Here is a 17,968-nt window from a genome sequence, read left to right as displayed (position 1 = left end):
AAAGAAGTATAAGAAAGTCCTGAAGTTCAACAGAGCAACACTGACATTAAAAAAAGGAACTTTAATTAGGAAACTAAAGGGATATCTGTATGTACCAAATCCCAGAGGAAGTTCTAGAGGGTCTGATAAAAAGTGTTTAAGCTATGGAGTAGTTAGATGTGACCTCTGACCTTGTCAAATCACAACCTCTCAGAGGCTTGCATAAGGTAAATGACCATCTATTTCATGATAATTATGACTGCCTTGTGGGCAAGTGTGAGGGTTAAAGACAGAGTGTGGACTGCAAATGTGGACTTGTGCAGACTGAAGCTTGGACCTGCTGAGGATGTGCCTGGAGAAATGACCAGCTCTTCATCCAGTTGTATGGTTAGTTCTTGGTATTGGGCTGAGACTGTCTCTGGGTTTGTGCTAAAATTCATTTTTTTCTGACCATATGGGAGAGCAATGAAACTAATTCTCTAGCTCCTACTCTGTCTCTTATTGTCTCCCTCCATGCAATTCTGAGTAATTTTTAATCCACTTATTATTGTGTGCAATTGTGTATAACCAGAGGTACTTACTGTATTGTTATCACATTTTGGAGCAGTTTTCATGAGGAACTGTACAAATATTTTATGATACATATCTCTGCACAAGAAAGACAAACTTAAACACACAGACAAGACTAGGCCCAAAGTGGAGAAGGCAGCTTTTGATTGCCTACACTGAGCCTTAGGCCAGACCTTTGCTCAGGGGGTAGTGGAGCTTCTGGGAGGTCATTGGTGGGGTTTTTATGGTCCTATAATCTCCACTCACACCAGTCCCTCTTCCAAACAAAATACCACCCCCTGTATGCTTTCACTTTCAAGCCAACTTCTCTACCTTGTCCCAATTACTCCCCACACCCCCCAATCAAACTGTCATTCATAACATCCTTGTGCACAGAGAAGATGATAAGGCTACTGACAAGGACCCTTTGCTGGGAGAGTTGAGTAGTAACTGTGGTATAAATTGGCATTAAAATTTCTTTTTACTTTGTTGCTGAAAGATATTTACTTGATTTTGAGAATAAGGATGAATAATTTTAGGGCAATATTAAAAAAAACAAAACAAACACGGAAAAGAAATCCTTAATGTATGTATTAAATGAGGAAAATTATATTGCATAGGCTTCCTTTGGTATTTAGATGTTATCATCAATATTAATCTAGATATTAATCCAGAGATCATAGAAATTTTTTTTCAGATGCTATTTTTATTTACATAGAATAGAAGTTAAAAGAAGATATTGATTCATTCAGTAAAAATATTTTACAACAGAAAATAAATGTGTGAAAAAGTATATTCATATAAAATAGGAAATGCATGGGAAAATATTCATGCAAGTAAAAGTTCCATTTATGTAAAAATTGGCATATTTATGTCAAGTTAACTGTCTCAATAGAGAGTGAAAAAGTATTGCTTCAAGATTGCTTTCATCTGTAGCACTCTCTTAAAAACATTAATCCAACACTATTTTGTTAAATGTCTACTCTAACCTTGTCTCTTAAATGTTTACTTAGCTGTCTTACAGCAATGCAAATTGTTGTTGGGATGCTACATTCAGATATAAAGTTCTGCGTTTCAGAGAGCCTTTTATTCTTTGCCTCCTCTTTAAATTCTAATGTTTTGAGCTATGTTGCTTAAATTAGTTTACAAGTAAAATGTAAAGGAAGAAAATGGATAAACAAAGAGTTCCCCAAGGTGTAATTAATGGCAAACACCGCATCAAGAAAATATATACACAACTTTCAGCGAGATCCTTCAAACCTGAGACAGCCCATTCTCAGAGAGTTTTTGATTTCCATATTGTGGAGCACTCCACAACCCTTCAAGGAAGTTCCACACATTTCTCTTCACTTCTCCGACTTCTTCTGTCTAGCATGGGCTGGTACATTTCAGCCACTACACAGTAATCCATGTGAGGTGCCAGAGCTCCAATGTCAACAACTCTGTGAGCTCCTTCATATACCTTTTGTTCCTGTACATAAGGGGAAAAGTAAGATGACAAATGGTTTTCAGTTAGTCACTGGTTTGTTCTATTAAGTTGTCCATAGTCTCAGTAGTAGTTGGATTGTAGGGTTTCTTCCCAGATACATCGTCTTTCTCCAGAGTTCTAGTTCACAACCTGATAAAGAGACAGATCATGGCTGTGTACATGCGACATGAGGGCTACTGACTGGTTGGCCGAGTGGCCAGAATTTCTTTTCCAAGAATTTGCACTGTACAGTGAGGAAAATGGAGGCGACTTGGAGACCACTGTAGACAAGAGACATGTGGCCAGAGAGACGGATTGATTGGGATCCTTAAAGACGCTCTATTTGTCCTTCCCTGTCACTTGAAAGCCTGCAGCCCTTTATTTCCTGCTTCTTCCTGTCCCTAAGATCACTTATCTATTTGGAGTTTTATTAAACTCCTCACTTCTCCCTCCACTTTTCTGTTTGAACCAGTTCGAGTGAGCTTCTGTGCCACAACCATAGGAACACTGTTTTAGATGGACACCAAAAAGGAACATTCAATTAACTATCAAGTAAGATAAAGGCACAGATGGTAGATTAAAATACTATAGAAAAATTGGCATAAATGTATAATGCTGTAATCCAAAAGCCACTTAAAAGGAGTGTGTAAAACCCATAAAAATGAATATTTGTGGTCATCAAATGGAATTAAATATTGTTAACAACAATCTTAAATATGCACCAATCTTTAGACAGTCACTTTCATTTTCTTCAGATTAACGAGGCAAGATGAAGTGGAGACCAGCTGAGCAAAGGCACAAACCCCCCCACACACGTACACACACACATACATCTGATGGTGATGCAGATTGCAAGTTGTTCATCAGTGGGATGGAAGTGAGAAGGAACTGAAAAAAGGTAAAGAAAAATAAGAGGGGATTGAGTGGCAAAAGAATGGACATACTTTAGAGCTAAATGTTACTTAAGTGAACAAAAGAAAGATACCAAACTTGCCTTTTCACCTGAACTTACCTTTTCTAGTGAATTGTTAATTATAAAGACTCGATATACTAGCTCATAGTAATTTTCTATTGATACATTTTTTCCTTTTTGGTCTCTATATGGTAAACCTGGAGCCTGGAGAATCACCAACAAAGATCCATTAACTTGAGTTATATTCATGACTGGAGGATCAATTTTCGCTGGAGAAAGAAGAGAATTTGACAAATCATTAAAAAAATGTAATATTTCACATGGACACGTTATACATAATAACAAGTCACTACTAAACTCAGAGATGTGGGCAAAATAATTATGAAGAAATACTGCTGACACCTAAAATATGAATGTCTGAGAATTCTCTTTGGAGACAATTTTTTGTTTGCAAAGACTGGTACCTCCTGATTCAGCTTTAAATTTTTTTTTATTTATTTCTGAGAGAGAGAGAGAGACAGCGTGAGCAGGGGAGGTTCAGAGAGAGTGGGAGACACAGAATCTGAAACAGGCTCCAGGCTCTGAGCTGGCAGTCAGCACAGAGCCCTATGCGGGGCTGGAACCCACGAACCGTGTGATCATAATCTGAGCCCGTCAGCCACTCAACTGGCTGAGCCACCCAGGCGCCCCTCAGCTTTAAGAGGACATTTATCAACATTTTCCCTAGCCCATAGTGATGGTTTTGGAAAATGAAGTGTAAAAAGTTACTTGGATGGAGATTTAAAATATTCTGTAGGCTCTTAAAGATGTGAAATTTCAAAGCAGCTTTAAAACCATTTGAAGATTTGTTGTTATAAAATTAATTCAACAGGGTTCTGTTATATACTATGGAAGAGCATGAAGGATCCAGAGAGAGAATTTTTGGTCCTTGCATTTTGATATCATTAATCAGATCATTAAGAACTAGGAAAGAAAACTGGATAAATTAACAGTCACTTTAATTTTCTTCAGATTAAGTATGGCAATTCTAGGAAGAATTAATTCCATAATGGATTTTGTTGTTGTCTTCCTTTTTGGTATTCATTACATATTTTCAGTTTGTAGATTTGTATCTTTATAATTCTTGAAAATTAACCATTCCTGATAGATAAGAAAGATGATAGCTAGATAGCTAGACGGACAGAGATAAGTACATAAAGAGCTATATATGCTTTTTTTTGGAATTTCAGTTCAACACCTGTTAGAATTTCTTACTTGATTCTCTATATATCTTAACTTCCCTTTTGTTTTTCCATCTGTTTTCCTCAGCAGAGTATTCTGAATGGCTTTTTCAGACCTGTCTTCCAGTCCACCAATTTACTAATTCAGCCTTGTCTAAACAGATCTTTAAGTCCCCAAATTATTTTTTTTTATTTCTATGAGTTTTTAAAAATTTTTATGAGCTCTGCATCTTTTTCAGTCTATCTGGTCCTAAAGAATAATATTTTGTCCCTTGATTATGCTTTTATTTCCTCTGTTATATCTTTAAACTTATTTATTTTGCTATTTGCTTCCACTATGGTAAATACTAGAAATGCTAGTAAGGTAGATGACTGTTTCTTCCAAACTTGCTTATATTGATCTACTACCTTGTGTTTTAAGTGTGAGCACATGTTTAAAGTTGATACTTTCAGGAGTGTCTGGGTGGCTCAGTTCGTTAAGCATCTGACTTCGGCTCAGGCCATGATCTCGCGGGTCGTGGGTTCGAGCCCCCCCGTCGGGCTCTGTGCTGACAGCTAGCTCAGAGCCTGGAGCCTGCTTCAGATTCTTGTCTCCCTCTCTCTCTGATCCTCCCCTGCTCATGCTGTCTCTTTCTCTCTCTCAGAAATAAATAAAACATTTTAAAATAATAATAAAGTTGATACTTTCATTTTTGCTGCTTTGGAGCAAAAATTTTTAATTTAATTTAATTAATTTTTTTAAATCTGGGGAAAGTACAGGTGAGTTCACCTGCTTGAGGAAATCACAGGGGTCAGAACGACCTGAGTGTAATGGATGGTCTTTGCCCTGAGAGAACCATGTGATCGAGGTCTCCCCTGCCAGGTTAAGTATGAATTTTTAAATTAAAAAAAAGTTTTTTAACGTCTATTTATTTATTTATTTATTTAGCATGAGAGAGACAGAGACAGAGCATGAGCAGAGGAGGGGCAGAGAGAGAGACCCAGAATCTGAAGCAGGTTCCAGGCTCTGAGCTGTCAGCACAGAGCCCGACGTGGGGCTCAAACCCACAAGCCATGAGATCATGACCTGGGCCAAAGTTGGTCACTCAAACAACTGAGCCATCTAGGTGCCCCTGAACTTTTAAATTTTAAATAAACATTCATTGGCCTGTAAAATAGATACTGACAAATAAACCATATGGCTCAATAAATCTTTACAAATAAACACTCCTGAATAGCTATTATCCAGATTAAGGAACATTACTAGCACCTTGGAAACCTCCTTCATGGTTCCTCCAATTACTTAATCCCAGAAGATAACCACAGTTGTACTGATGTCTATTACCATATATATCAGTTTTTGAAGTCATGCAATATACACTTTTTTTGTGACTGGATTCTTTCTTTCTCTATATATATCTAGATCTAGGTCTACAGATATAGATATAGATATAGACATAGATATAGATAAAGATATAGATAGATACAGACACAGATATATAATTATGGGCTGAATTTTGTCCCCTGAAAATTCATAGGCTGAAGTCCTAAGCCCCCTGTTTCTCAGAATACGACCATGTTTGGAGACAGGGACTTTAAAAAGGTTAATTAAAGGAAAATGAAGTCCTATTGACTTCATGGGTGATGTTGGTGGGCCTTAATCCAATATGACTGGTGCCCTTACAAGAAGACTCCGACACACGTGAGCACAGAGGGATGACCACGTGAGGACACAGAGAGAAAGCCAAGCCAAGGAAGAGAGGCCTTAGAAGAAACCAAACCTGCTGATACTTTGGTTTTTGACTTCTGGCCTCAGAACTGTGGGAAAATAAATTTCTGTTGCGTAAGCCAGGGAGTCTGTGGTACTCTGTGGTTGCCCTCGCAAACTAATATATATATTATATAAAGTATATAATAATCCATATTGTTGCATGTATCAAGAGTTCATTCTCTTGATTGCTATGGAGTATTTTTTTAACGTTTATTCATTTCTGAGTGAGAGAACATGAGCAGGGGAGGAGCAGAAGTGGGGAGGGGGACAGAGGATCTGAAGCAGTCTCTGTGTGGAGAGCAGAGAGCCTGATGCGGGGCTCAAACTCACGAACTGTGAGATCATGACCTGAGCTGAAGTCAGACACTCAACTGACTGAGCCACCCAGGTGCCCCTATATAGTATTTAATTATATGTATATCACAATTTATCTATTCACAGGCTTAGGTTGTTATATCAGTTTAGCTTTTATAGATATTTCCATGCTTCAGGGGACCTACCAGTTAATACTCCCTTTAGTGGTATATGAAAGTCTCATTTTTCACATTCTAACATTTGGCATTATTATTTTTTTTTTAATTAATTTTAGGCATTCTGGTAAGTGTACAGTACTAATTCACTGTGTTTTTAAGTTGCATTTTCCTGACAACTAATGGACGTGTTTGTTGGCCATTTGGATGTCCTCTTCTGTGAAGAGCTGTTCAAATCTTCTGCCCTTTTTTTTAATTGGTTGTCTCGTCTTCTTCTTATTAATTTGTAAGAGTTCTTTGCACATACTGAACACAGTCCTTTGTCAGATATAGCACTGTGAATATCTTCTCCCTGGGATTTGTATTTTCATCATTTTAATGGTTCGTTTTGATAAAAAGAAGCTCTTAAATTTAGTATAGTTCAATTTATTAGTTATTCCCTCCATCAGTAGTACTTTTGGGGATCTGCCTGTCCCAAAGTCATGAAAATATTCTCCTATGTTATCTTACAGAATAGTAGGTGGCAAACATTTTCTGTAAGGTGCCAGATAATAAATAAAATGCAGCTTTTGGGCTGCATGTGTCTCTGTTTTAACTGCTCACTATGCCATTGCCTGCAGTGTGAAAGCAGTCCCAGGCAAAATGGAAGGAAATGGGTGTGACTATGTTACAATAAAATTTCTTTACAAAAATAGAAGCAGGTGCTTTGGCTCACAAGGTGTAGTTGCTAAGTTTTATTATTTTCATCCAGCCAGATTTGGTCTTGTAAACAGGTGACGTAAGGGAACAAGATTTATTACTTTTCCAATTGATCTAGTGTTGCACATGAATTTAGCCTCAGTCCTTCCATCTTGACCCAGAGCTTACCTTCCAGGCCTGCACTCGGAGGGCTACATAACTATCCTCAGGTGCAAGGAAAAACACAAATAAGAAGACAAGGGTTAATATTCCCTGATAATGGTTATTTATGACATAGTTTGCATGCTTTGTCCTTGAGATAATGGCTATTCCCTTGAAACTCCCCAAAACCCTGAGCCATGCCTTCAAAATAACAAATGTTGCCTTCCGTACCAGGATAAGGGCTGCTCTCTTTATCACTTTGTAGCCTTTTTACAATAACTGGTCAATTTTGTACTGCCCACTTGCCTGCTTGCTCATTATAGAAAGCCCTAAGTCCTTGGACTCGGGGCCACACATTTAGAGTTCTGTGTTAAGTCTGTGCAGTCCCCGCGAGTATAAAGACTCCCTTAATTTGGCTTCAGCGGTCTCGGTTGGTCCCAATGTCTCTCGGCATAACAATCATCTCATTTAGACCATAGTGACGACGCTGAACTAAACCAGGGACACAGATCAAATGACTGTATACATGTGTTGTGTTGCTTCTCAACTCTGGTATTTGCTTTTGTGTCTGCAAGGTATCTCTGTGGCACCATCAACCTGGTACAACCTCAAGATGGTGTTTTCTGAAACTTGAAAGTTGGATATATCTGAATCGCAAGCCTTTATGAATTTAGGAAACACCTGATAACTAAGTCAAGAATGAATCATACGCCCTTCTCTGTTTCCTCTCTTTCTTGGGAGGGCTTTTCCTAGTCTGCTCTTTTTTCTTATAGGAGCTCTTTGACCGGCTAAGATTTTATGAGGGTGCTAATTGTAACTCCCCACCTAGCATAGACCTACAACCTTGTCTCCTGCCTCAAGGGTGGGGAGCTGTTGCCACTTAGGGGCTAGTTACCAAGTCTGGGAAAATGCCCTCAGGACAGCGCGACTTCACTTTGTTTCCCCTCTAGTTTCCCCTCTGGGAAACAGCTACTGTTTTCCAGCTACTTTGCTTTGGAGACCCAGGAGATTTCCTTTGTTTCCTCTCATGTTCCTCTGTAGAGTTAAAAAAAAAAATTATGTTTTACCAGACTTTCCAAGCATTTTAGAAGAGGACAGTTTCTACCGTCACAAATACCCACCCCGTTTAGTCTGAAACCAAAAGTTGTTAATTCACTTCTCAATTGTCAGCAATTTTGTCTAATTGGTTTGAAGATGAAGGATTTCCTGCTTTGTTTACACTTAAATTTTGTGAGGTGGTTGACACTTAAGCCTGTTTGTAATTTCCTTGCTCCAAATTCTAGTGACTGTAGACCCCTTGTCTGTCCCTTACAAGGTGAGAAGAGTTATTGTTTAGTTTTGTAGGCCAGTTTAATGTATGCTTAACTTTCTCCTGGATTAAAAACATTTTTAACAATCTTGGCACATATCTAGCACCAAAGAAACAAAAAGCCAAAAAAAAAAAAAAAAGCCAGTTCTCTTTTTAAAATGTGACTCTCAGTTTAGACTTAACTCAACTGGTGGACATTAGTTAAAGATGGATAGTGGCAAGGTTAAATACTACTGTGTATTTTCTTTCCCCACTAATGTATTTATGTGTAAACTGACTAATCCTTGTTTCTTCTGGCCCAAGTTATTATTATTGAAGAATTTTCTTTTAATCACATGCATGCAGAACCTGTCCTTTGAATGTATGCATTCATTATCTTAGATTTGTATTGTTTAATGTGATATTTAATCTGAAATACAGGTGATGTATATGTTTCAAGTGCTGGTCTAGAATACCAGTGAGCCTGGCTGCAGACATCACAGGAGCCCCTACTGTGTGGTCTGTGCTGCTGAGCTTTGTAATGGAGTGACCGTTCTTGACCCATGCACTGACTTGTGATTTTGTTGTAATGGACGATTTAAGATGACTTGATCTCCCAAGACTGTTTTACTCGACTGTTCTCTCCTTGAAGCAATTGCCTTCCAGAGCATTCACAAATATATGGACTCACTGGTTTCCTCATACCTTGTACTCAGGCATCCTTTAGACACCTGGGTTTATTCAACACTCCTTCTCAATACTTTCTGCCTAGACAATCCTATCAATGCCAATTGTACGATATGCAAATGACTCACAAATGTGTGTCTAATAGAGTCCTGGATCTGTATAGGTGTTTCCCTTAGATATCTGAAATCATATTCAAAACTGACTTATGGTCTCCATTACTCTGCACCCCATCAAATTGGTCTTTTCCCATCCAGCCTCATCAAAAACTATCTCAGTGATACATCCAGTTATGCAAGCCAGAAGCTTGGAAGTCATCTTTGATACGTTCTTCTTCCTTACTTCTTCTTTTTTTTTTTTAATGTTTTATTTATTTCTAGGAGAGAGAGAGACAGAGACAGCGTGAGCAGGGGAGGGTCAGAGAGAGAGGGAGTCACAGACTGAAACAGGCTCCAGGCTCTGAGCTGGCAGTCAGCACAGAGCCCGACGCGGGGCTCGAACCCACGAACCGTGAGACCATGACCTAAGCGAAAGTCGGATGCTAACCGACTAAGCCACCCAGGCGCCCCTCTTCTTCCTTACTTCTATGTGCAACCCGTCTCCAAGGCCTGCCAATTTTTCCTACCAAATGTCCCTTCAATGATAAATTTTCTATAGTTCTTTCCATTATCCAAATTTAAGCCGAATCCTGACTCTTACCGGCTATTACAAGAACTCACTAACTCACTTCCCTGCATCCAGTCTCTTTTTTTTGTGATCTGTATTTCCACAGACAGCCCAAGTGATCTTTTCAATACACAAATCTGATGACATCATCCCCTGATTAAAATCCCTTTCTATTTTTTCTGAAGAATGTCATAACTCCTTACTAGAACATTCTCATTCCTGGTCTGTCTCTCTGGTCCCATCTTATTTCCAGCCCCTCTGCCTGACCCTCATCAACATGCAGCTGTTTTTCAGTCTCTTGAACCTGTCATGCTTCCTCCTGTCTGAGGGCCTTGTCCATCTTTTCTTGTCTAGTTAACCTGTATTCATCTTTCAATATCAGCTCAAGTGTCATTTCCCGAGATATGCTTTTCCTGATATCCCTGATCATGTCTCTCCTTGACTAGGCTCTCATAGCACTGTGGGTCTCTTTTGGACCACCTGTCCTTGGTATCATTTTATGTTCATTTGTATTATTATTTTATTAAGATCTGTCTTCCCCATTGAATAGTAATCTCTATGAAGAAAGAAACTTCTTTGTGTCTCATGTGCTTGCTATTTTCTCCCCAGAACCTAGTATAATGCCCAGAACCTAGTAAGTGCTTTATAAACACATGCTGAAGGAATAAAGTCATTCAGCCATTGCTGAATGATTTTAAGTCTTTCCATTAGAAGATCAGGCCTATTCTCAAACTTCACAGCTATTTTCAATTCAAAAAAAATATGGTTTTAGGTAAGACTGACATCATACTGAGCCTCAAATGCTGCTTTAACTTAAGGGGTTGTTTTTTTTCTTAAATGTTGCTTTGTCCCTACATAGATACTAGGAGTCAGAACCCCTTAACCTAAAACAACACCCTGTTGTTTAGAAACGTGTCTCAGGCTGAGTCAGTGCATTCAGTTGATTCATTAGGCCTGTATCATAGGCTCTAGGAACATGCTGTTCTATTATCCTAGCAACGTGTTTCTCAAAACGCTTTTTTCAGAAAACCTCAGGACCTGCGGCAGGAGAGGCAAAACTGGAGGTAAAGGATGAGGCAAGTGAGCAGGGCTGTTGCTCTCTCTTCAACAAGAGTAGCTCCAGTGTTGACCGTGTTATGCATTGATCGTGTTATGCACTGCTTTCTTACTCTCTTAAGTGGTCCTGGCTTTAAAAAAAAATTTTTTTGAGTTTTTCCCTTCCTGGGACAGTCATACAGAAAGAACACAAACCTTTCTTCATGCAACACTATCTCAATTTAAATAGAATTGAGTCAAAACTTCAGCTCATCTCACCCAACATCGTTGGCTAGTCTTACCAACTAGCCTAACGGATCACACTCAAGAAGGCTTTGTTTGCGAAATAAATTTGAAGTTGACCCCATCTGGAAGTTTGAATATAGTAATTAAACTACTCTGCAAATTCCCCTCACCGCTGTGTACCAGCTTAGTTGTACAGTCTCCTTTTCCTCCCTCAGAGAATTGTTGGTGGAGTGTGTTGGGCTTGAATCTCAAGTTATTCCAGGAAACACTGTGCTGGATGCCATGGATAGTTTACTCGATTGCCATTCCACTCTCTTACTAGTTGAAGATTTGACAAACTAAAGATGTCTTTTTCTTTTTCTTTAAATATTTTTTTATTTATTTCTAGGAGAGAGACAGTGTGAGCAGGGGAGGGTCAGAGAGAGAGGGAGACACAGACTCCGAAATAGGCTCCAGGCTCCGAGCTGGCAGTCAGCACAGAGCCCGACGCGGGGCTCGAACCCATGAACCGCGAGATCATGACCCAAGCGAAAGTCGGAGGCTTAACCGACTAAGCCACCCAGGTGCCCCTAAAGATGTCTTTTTCTAAATTCCATTGCATCTAGCATTCTGTAAATGATCTAATTAGTTTGGATTTAATTGGACGTTGTACTAGTTAGATCATTAGGGTGAGATTTGGAAGGCAAGTGAAGCAATAATGCTACCAGTTTTATGATAAGTCTTTCATCCTTTCCTAGAGGGTAATTGCGAATTAGAGAAAGGTAAGTGTAGACTCTGGCCAGTAATGGGACCCTGATTCTGAGTTGATGATAATTTCTGGGGACTCAGATGCCTTTTTTAGTGCATTCTTACAGTAGTCAGGCAATAAAAGTAAATTTAATAAGATATACACCACAACTGACAGAATCCATTTCCAAGTTGATTTCCATTTCATTGGCATGGAGGGTATTATGGGATGAAAGGTCAAGTGGAAGCCAATGGAATTCCTCTTTTGGACAAAATTTATGCATCAAAAACACTTTGAAAAATGCAGGGGTAGTGAAGTGTATCACTTCCCTCATTTAACTCATCTATTTGAATTGTTCCCTCCTCTCCCAAAACCATAGATCTTAAATAATAAGAAGGATAATTGTAAATGTACTTAGGTGATGACCATGGTATAACTGCTATTCAGTTACAGTGTCTCTGTTTTCGAGTCAATCAATATAGCTATTGGTTGGAGAATTTTTTCCTTCTTTTGTCCAATAATTAGAAAGCATCAGAACAATTTCCTTTCACTTGGCTTTCATAGTCGTCTGGGCCTCTATCACATATAGTCTACAGAGTCTCTGATCTTTTTACCACGAGATATCATGATACTGCTTGAACTTGGTATGCCTAATGTCCTAGGCACTATAGATGCTTTAGTAGGAAACATGTTATAGAAACATGTTGGAGTTATATTTCCTCTGGGGTTTGTTGAGATGTTTCCTTTCAAGTGAAAGACAAGTTGTTTCATTTTGCATCCCCTACTGCTAAGAAAGTTTCACTGGTTTGTTGGGCCTCTATGCATTTTGTAGGAAACACATATTTCATTTAGTTGTGCTACTCGTTTACAAAGTAACCCATAAGATTTTTCAACTTTGAGAAGGACCCAGACTAAATGACAGACTTCTCAACTAGTTCATGTTGCAAAGGAGAAAGATGTCACTACTTGTCTTTTATGATCCAGAAAATCCAACAATCTTCAAAATATCTGTGGCAGATCAGGATGCTATTTGGAGACTGTGGCAATTCTAAGTACCTGGATTTCTTGGAACAAAGTCATACCCTCTTCAGAAAAAAACTATGTTTCTTTTGGAAAAAAAACTTCAGACTTCCTTGTTACTGAGCCCTGATGGAAAATGAATGCTTGAATCAAGAGATACCAAGGAGCGATGTGGTCTGAGTTTCCTATCATAAGCTGGGTGTCCTCTGATACAGAAAGTCATAAAATGCACAAAGACATGACAACAGCAAGTGGAAACAGATTATAGGAGTTTAGCCTCTAGCAGGTCTTAGCATCAAATGAATTTACAAAAGTAGGTGGTCTGTCCTCTCCGCACAACTACACATACTGTCTGATCATTTCTTCTTGCTCTATAGTTATGGCATCTTGAAGAGTCCCCTATGACTAGTTAATTTAAGAAGAAAGAAGAAAAAAAGCCTGCTTCCCAGAAGGTTCTGCATGACATGATGGCGCTGGCCAGAAGTGGACTGCTACTCAGTTGGGGGCAGGAGGTCTGGAGAAGAGGTATGTGGATGGACTCTGAAGCAAATATTTCTATGTCCATGTGAATGCAAAGTAAAATCCACCTACCAAAAGGAAGCTTTCAAAAATCTAGGTGGGTATGAAATTGCAAGGGACCCAGAATAGCCAAAACAATCTTGAAACAGGAGAACAAAGTGGGAGGGCTCACACTTTTCAATTTCAAAGTTTGCTACAAAGCAACAGAAATTAAGATAGTGTGGTACTGGCACAAAGATTTATGTATAGAACATTGAAACCAAAGTGAGAGTCTAAAAATAAACCCACAGGTCTATGATTAGCTTATTTTCACCAAGAGCACCAAGATCATTCAAAGGGAAAAGAATAGTCTTTCCAACAAATGACACTGGAACCACTGGCTAGCCATTTATAAAAGAATGAAGGTGGACCCTTACCTCACACCATACATAAAAACAAACTCAATGGATCAAAGATCAAAATGTAAGAGCTAAAACTATAAAACTCTTTAAAAAACATCAGATAAACCTCCATAGGCTTAGATTTGGCAAAGGATTTGTAGATATTACACCAAAAGCATGAGCAACAGGGAAAAAATAGATTGACTTCATCAAAATTTTAAAAATGTGTGCTTCAAATCACTCCATCAAGAGAGTGAAAAGACAAACCACAGAATGGGAGAAAATATTTGAAAATCATATATCTGACTAAGGACTGGTATCCATAATAAATTAAGAGCTCTTACAACTCAGTAATAAAAAGATAAGTAAGCCAATTTAAAAATGGGCAAAGGAGCTAAATAGATAATTCTCCAAGAGAGATACACAAATGGCCTATAAGCACATGAAATGACACTCAACACCATTAATCATCAGGGAAATGCAAATCAAAGCCACATGAGATACCACTTCATACCAACTAAGACAGCTATATCAAAAGGTCAGGTATGTGTTGCTAAGGATGTGAAGAAATCAGGACCCTCATACACTGCTGATGGGAATGTAAAATGGTGCAGCTGCTTTGGAAAACAGTATAGCAGATATACACTATCATAGCTAAAATGTAATAACAATTCAGATATCTATCACCTGAGGAATGGATAAACAAAATGTGACATATTCATGTACTGGAATATTATTCAGCCACAAAAGAAGTGAACTACTGATACACAATACAACATGAATGAACCTTAAAAACATTATGCTGAGTGAAAGTGGCCAGTCACAAAAGATCACATAATAATGATTCCATTCATGTGTAATGTCCAGAATAGAGAACTCTATACATATAGAAAGTAGGTTAGTCATTGCCTTGGGCTGAGGGGCTGGAGAAATGAGAGAAAAGGGTGGTCATAGCTAACGAGTAGGGCATTTCTTTTTGAGGTGATGATAATGTTCTAAAATTGACGGTAGGTGATGGTTGTAATATCTGTGAATATACTAAAAACCACTGAATCGTACACATTATATAGGTAATTATAAGGGGTAACCATTATATATCCCATTATATACCCATTAAAAAATCTAGATGGAGGCAGTGAAAACTTATTTCCCCAGTGTTTCATACTTGCTCCATAGGCTTATGAACAAAATGGTTGTGTGAAAGGAATGGAGGCTTTATGCAGATTCAACAATATGGACCTCCTTTTCCAAAGCTGGACTGATACACTGAATATCCAACTTCCTTGTAGAAGAGGACCAGTATAGTTCACTTTATATAGTATACATATCTCTATCATCTCTATCTCTATCTCTATCATCTCTATCATCTCTATCTCTATCTTTATCTCTATCTATCTCTATCTCTATCTCTATCTATGTCTGTCTGTCTGTCTATCTATCTATCTGTCTGTCTACCTACCTACCTACCTACCTACCTACCTATTTTATCCCTTCCAACAGGGAGGGGAAAAGGACAGGGGAATAGACAGTTTGCTGATTATAGATTTGTCTTCTCTGCTTCAGTGCTTTTATCAGCAGTCCCTCTGACTACCCCACCATGAATGTAATGAATGCCTCATTCATGAACATAGTACCTGATGATACATTGCTTATGACAGAAGAATTAAGTTAATATGGAAGAGGTGAAGTCAATCTCATACCCACAGGAGTATTTGACCTTCTGGTATATCTCATCACTTAGAAACTCTTGCTTTTATAAAAGGAAGATAAAGTGGCTAATTGAAAACTCAGTTTGAGAGCATCTTGTGAAGTTGAACATGAACTAGTATATTCTTGTGACCAGCATATGGTGCTATTTCTTCCATAGACAGCACTTACTGATCTAGGATATAAGAAGTGGAAATGCGAGGGGCAATTCTCATGGTTAAACATGATGAACAACTCATGAAATGGCTTGTTTCCCATATACTTGATTATAACAACAATGGTTTAAAAAAATTGGAAATTGAGGCCTCCTCCTGTTTGAGCTCTTCATGCCATCTAACCAACAAGGAGAAAATAAGATCCTTGTGTTGTTTAGGGCAATTGGTTCTGACTATCTAGGGGAAGCAGAGTTGCTGTATATACAACAGGGTCAGGTAAAAGTATGCTTGGTGTCACCTGGGGTGCCTCTTAGAACTTACATTCAGTGATAAAAATCAATGTAAGATTATGTTAAACTAATATAGTAAAGATTAAAAGGACTTAAACTCCTCAAGAGTGAGGAGCTGAGGTACTACCTGGAAAGAAAGCAAATGTTGAGTTAATAATGAGAGAGAAGTTATAAATACTAACTACAGCTACATGATTAATCACAGTTATGAGGACTGTGGTAAATATCTATACTTTCCTTCTTGCTTTGTATGCATATTTTTGTACATATAGATTAAACACTTTCTTTTTTTAAACTCTTTTCCTTTTGTTTATTATTTTACATAAGGTCTGTTGGTCATGGTTTCTTAAATTTATATTTTATATTATATTATTCTAGGATTATGACTGAGAAAAAGAATATATGTCATTGAGGAATGGATACAAGAGCAAACTTTTGGTCTTCCCTTTGGGGAAATGACTAAAGTCTTAATTTCCTCAACAGAAAATCCTTCTGAAGAGTATTTTAAAGAACTTACTTCCTATGCTCAAGAAAGGACTACAGCATTATGACTCCTTTCCTACTGTATAAAACGACTTTTTTCCTAGCAGGTAACAATCGGGTAGCAGTCTAGACTGTGGGTTCTGCAGTCAGATGCAGTAGAATGGAATCCTAACTTGGGTTGTATGGGCTGTGAGACCTGGCCACCTACTGAAGCCTCTGTGCCTTGGGTTTGTGGGCTATAAAAAAAAGATAGTAAAAGTCATCTTCTTGGGTTGTTCTGAGAATTGGATCAAATGAGATGATGGTGCAGACCTGAGCAAACATAGGGCCTGCTCTATGGGACTCCTCGGGGTTGGGAAGAGCAAATGCAAAGGAACTCCATGGAACTCACTTTCCCACCAGGGAGTGAAGCGCTGTGTCATGGTCCAGTCTGAGCGGATCCCAGCTGAGATGGTCCTTACCCTCCCATAGTAAGGCTCCTGTATATCTGATGTTTCATTAGTAAGGTCACAAAAGGATTCGAGAATACCCCAACAGTCCTCTTTATTTTTCCATTGTCTCTGTCCATACCTAGAGAAGGAAAAGACAAAGATCTGAGGTGTTTTCTTCCTTCCCATTGAAGGAATCATCCATTTGTTCAGTCTAGGAATATTTTAGACTGGTTGAGCTCTGTCCTCCAACATCAGCACCCCTGTGAAAGCTTATGGCTACTCTCAAGTACCTTTTACAAATCTTTTATTCTTATTAATCAAAGTGCTATCTTGGTGAAAGAAAAACACCTCTGTATCCATAGCAAAGGGATTTGGGGGTTTTTAATACTTAGTGAAGTTATTCTTCTAGTATATGAACGAACTTCCACTTTTGAGTACTAGCTTCCCACATCCTTAATGCTTCTGAGGTTTCAACCCTGTGGTTTTCTTCACTTCTCATCAGCCTGCTGTTGAGTAATGTGGCCAATTCTGAGAAGTTGCTACCACTTTTTTATCTCAGGTATTGCTTACCCAACACATCTGGTCAATCTTTTTGTTGAAAAGGGGGCAGAGGTTGTAGTGAGGGAATCCTGGAAGGAGGAACTAGATGTGAGGGAGGGGAGACCATGAAGGAAAGGTCTGAGACAAAGAAACAGATAGGTTGACTCAGCCCAAGACTATGGGATGGTGTAACAGCAAAAGGGAAGATTAAAGCTTCCTTTCTTTTTCTGTCACAACTCAGAAAAGACACAAGAAGATGATGGTGGAAACAGAGTGGAAATTAGAAGCTGGGGTGAAAGTCTTCCCAAAATATTTGTGAAAAGACTTGAAATCTAGCTTTCTGGCCATACAATGAGCAATACTTCTGGCATCTATACTCTGTAAACTATATAATGGCAGCAGTTGCATTTTATCAAAGGACACCATTAGAGCATAACCGTAACATATATTGAGTACAGTTTTGATGTCTTTTAATTGTTATTTATTGTTGGGACATTGTCTTTGCTATCTACATTTAGCTGTTGTGGCTGGCTTCTCTCTTCATGTGATAGTTCTTTTTTTTTTTTTTTTTTTTTTTTTTTTTTTTTTCTTTTTTAGTCTTTTTTATA

General features: G+C 38.4%; 1 protein-coding gene across 1 annotated transcript in view; it reads right to left on the bottom strand.

Moving 5' to 3' along the window:
- Positions 1-1,726: 1,726 nt before the first annotated feature.
- IL22RA2 (interleukin 22 receptor subunit alpha 2) overlaps positions 1,727-17,968 on the bottom strand; it is a 24,304-nt gene continuing 8,062 nt past the window's right edge. Inside the window, exons 3-5 of the mRNA XM_077776128.1 lie at positions 16,781-16,959; positions 3,009-3,178; positions 1,727-1,999 (exon numbers count right to left, since the gene is read on the bottom strand). Of these exons, the coding sequence (XP_077632254.1) occupies positions 1,850-1,999; positions 3,009-3,178; positions 16,781-16,959 (499 nt within the window). The 3' untranslated portion in view covers positions 1,727-1,849. The remainder of the gene's footprint in view (positions 2,000-3,008; positions 3,179-16,780; positions 16,960-17,968) is intronic.

This window comes from Crocuta crocuta, unplaced genomic scaffold (genome assembly GCF_008692635.1).
Source record: "Crocuta crocuta isolate KB4526 unplaced genomic scaffold, BGI_CrCroc_1.0 scaffold25, whole genome shotgun sequence".
Taxonomy (NCBI): domain Eukaryota; kingdom Metazoa; phylum Chordata; class Mammalia; order Carnivora; family Hyaenidae; genus Crocuta; species Crocuta crocuta.
Note: the sequence above shows the minus strand (reverse complement) of the source record. Positions and strands in the feature narration are given on the sequence as shown.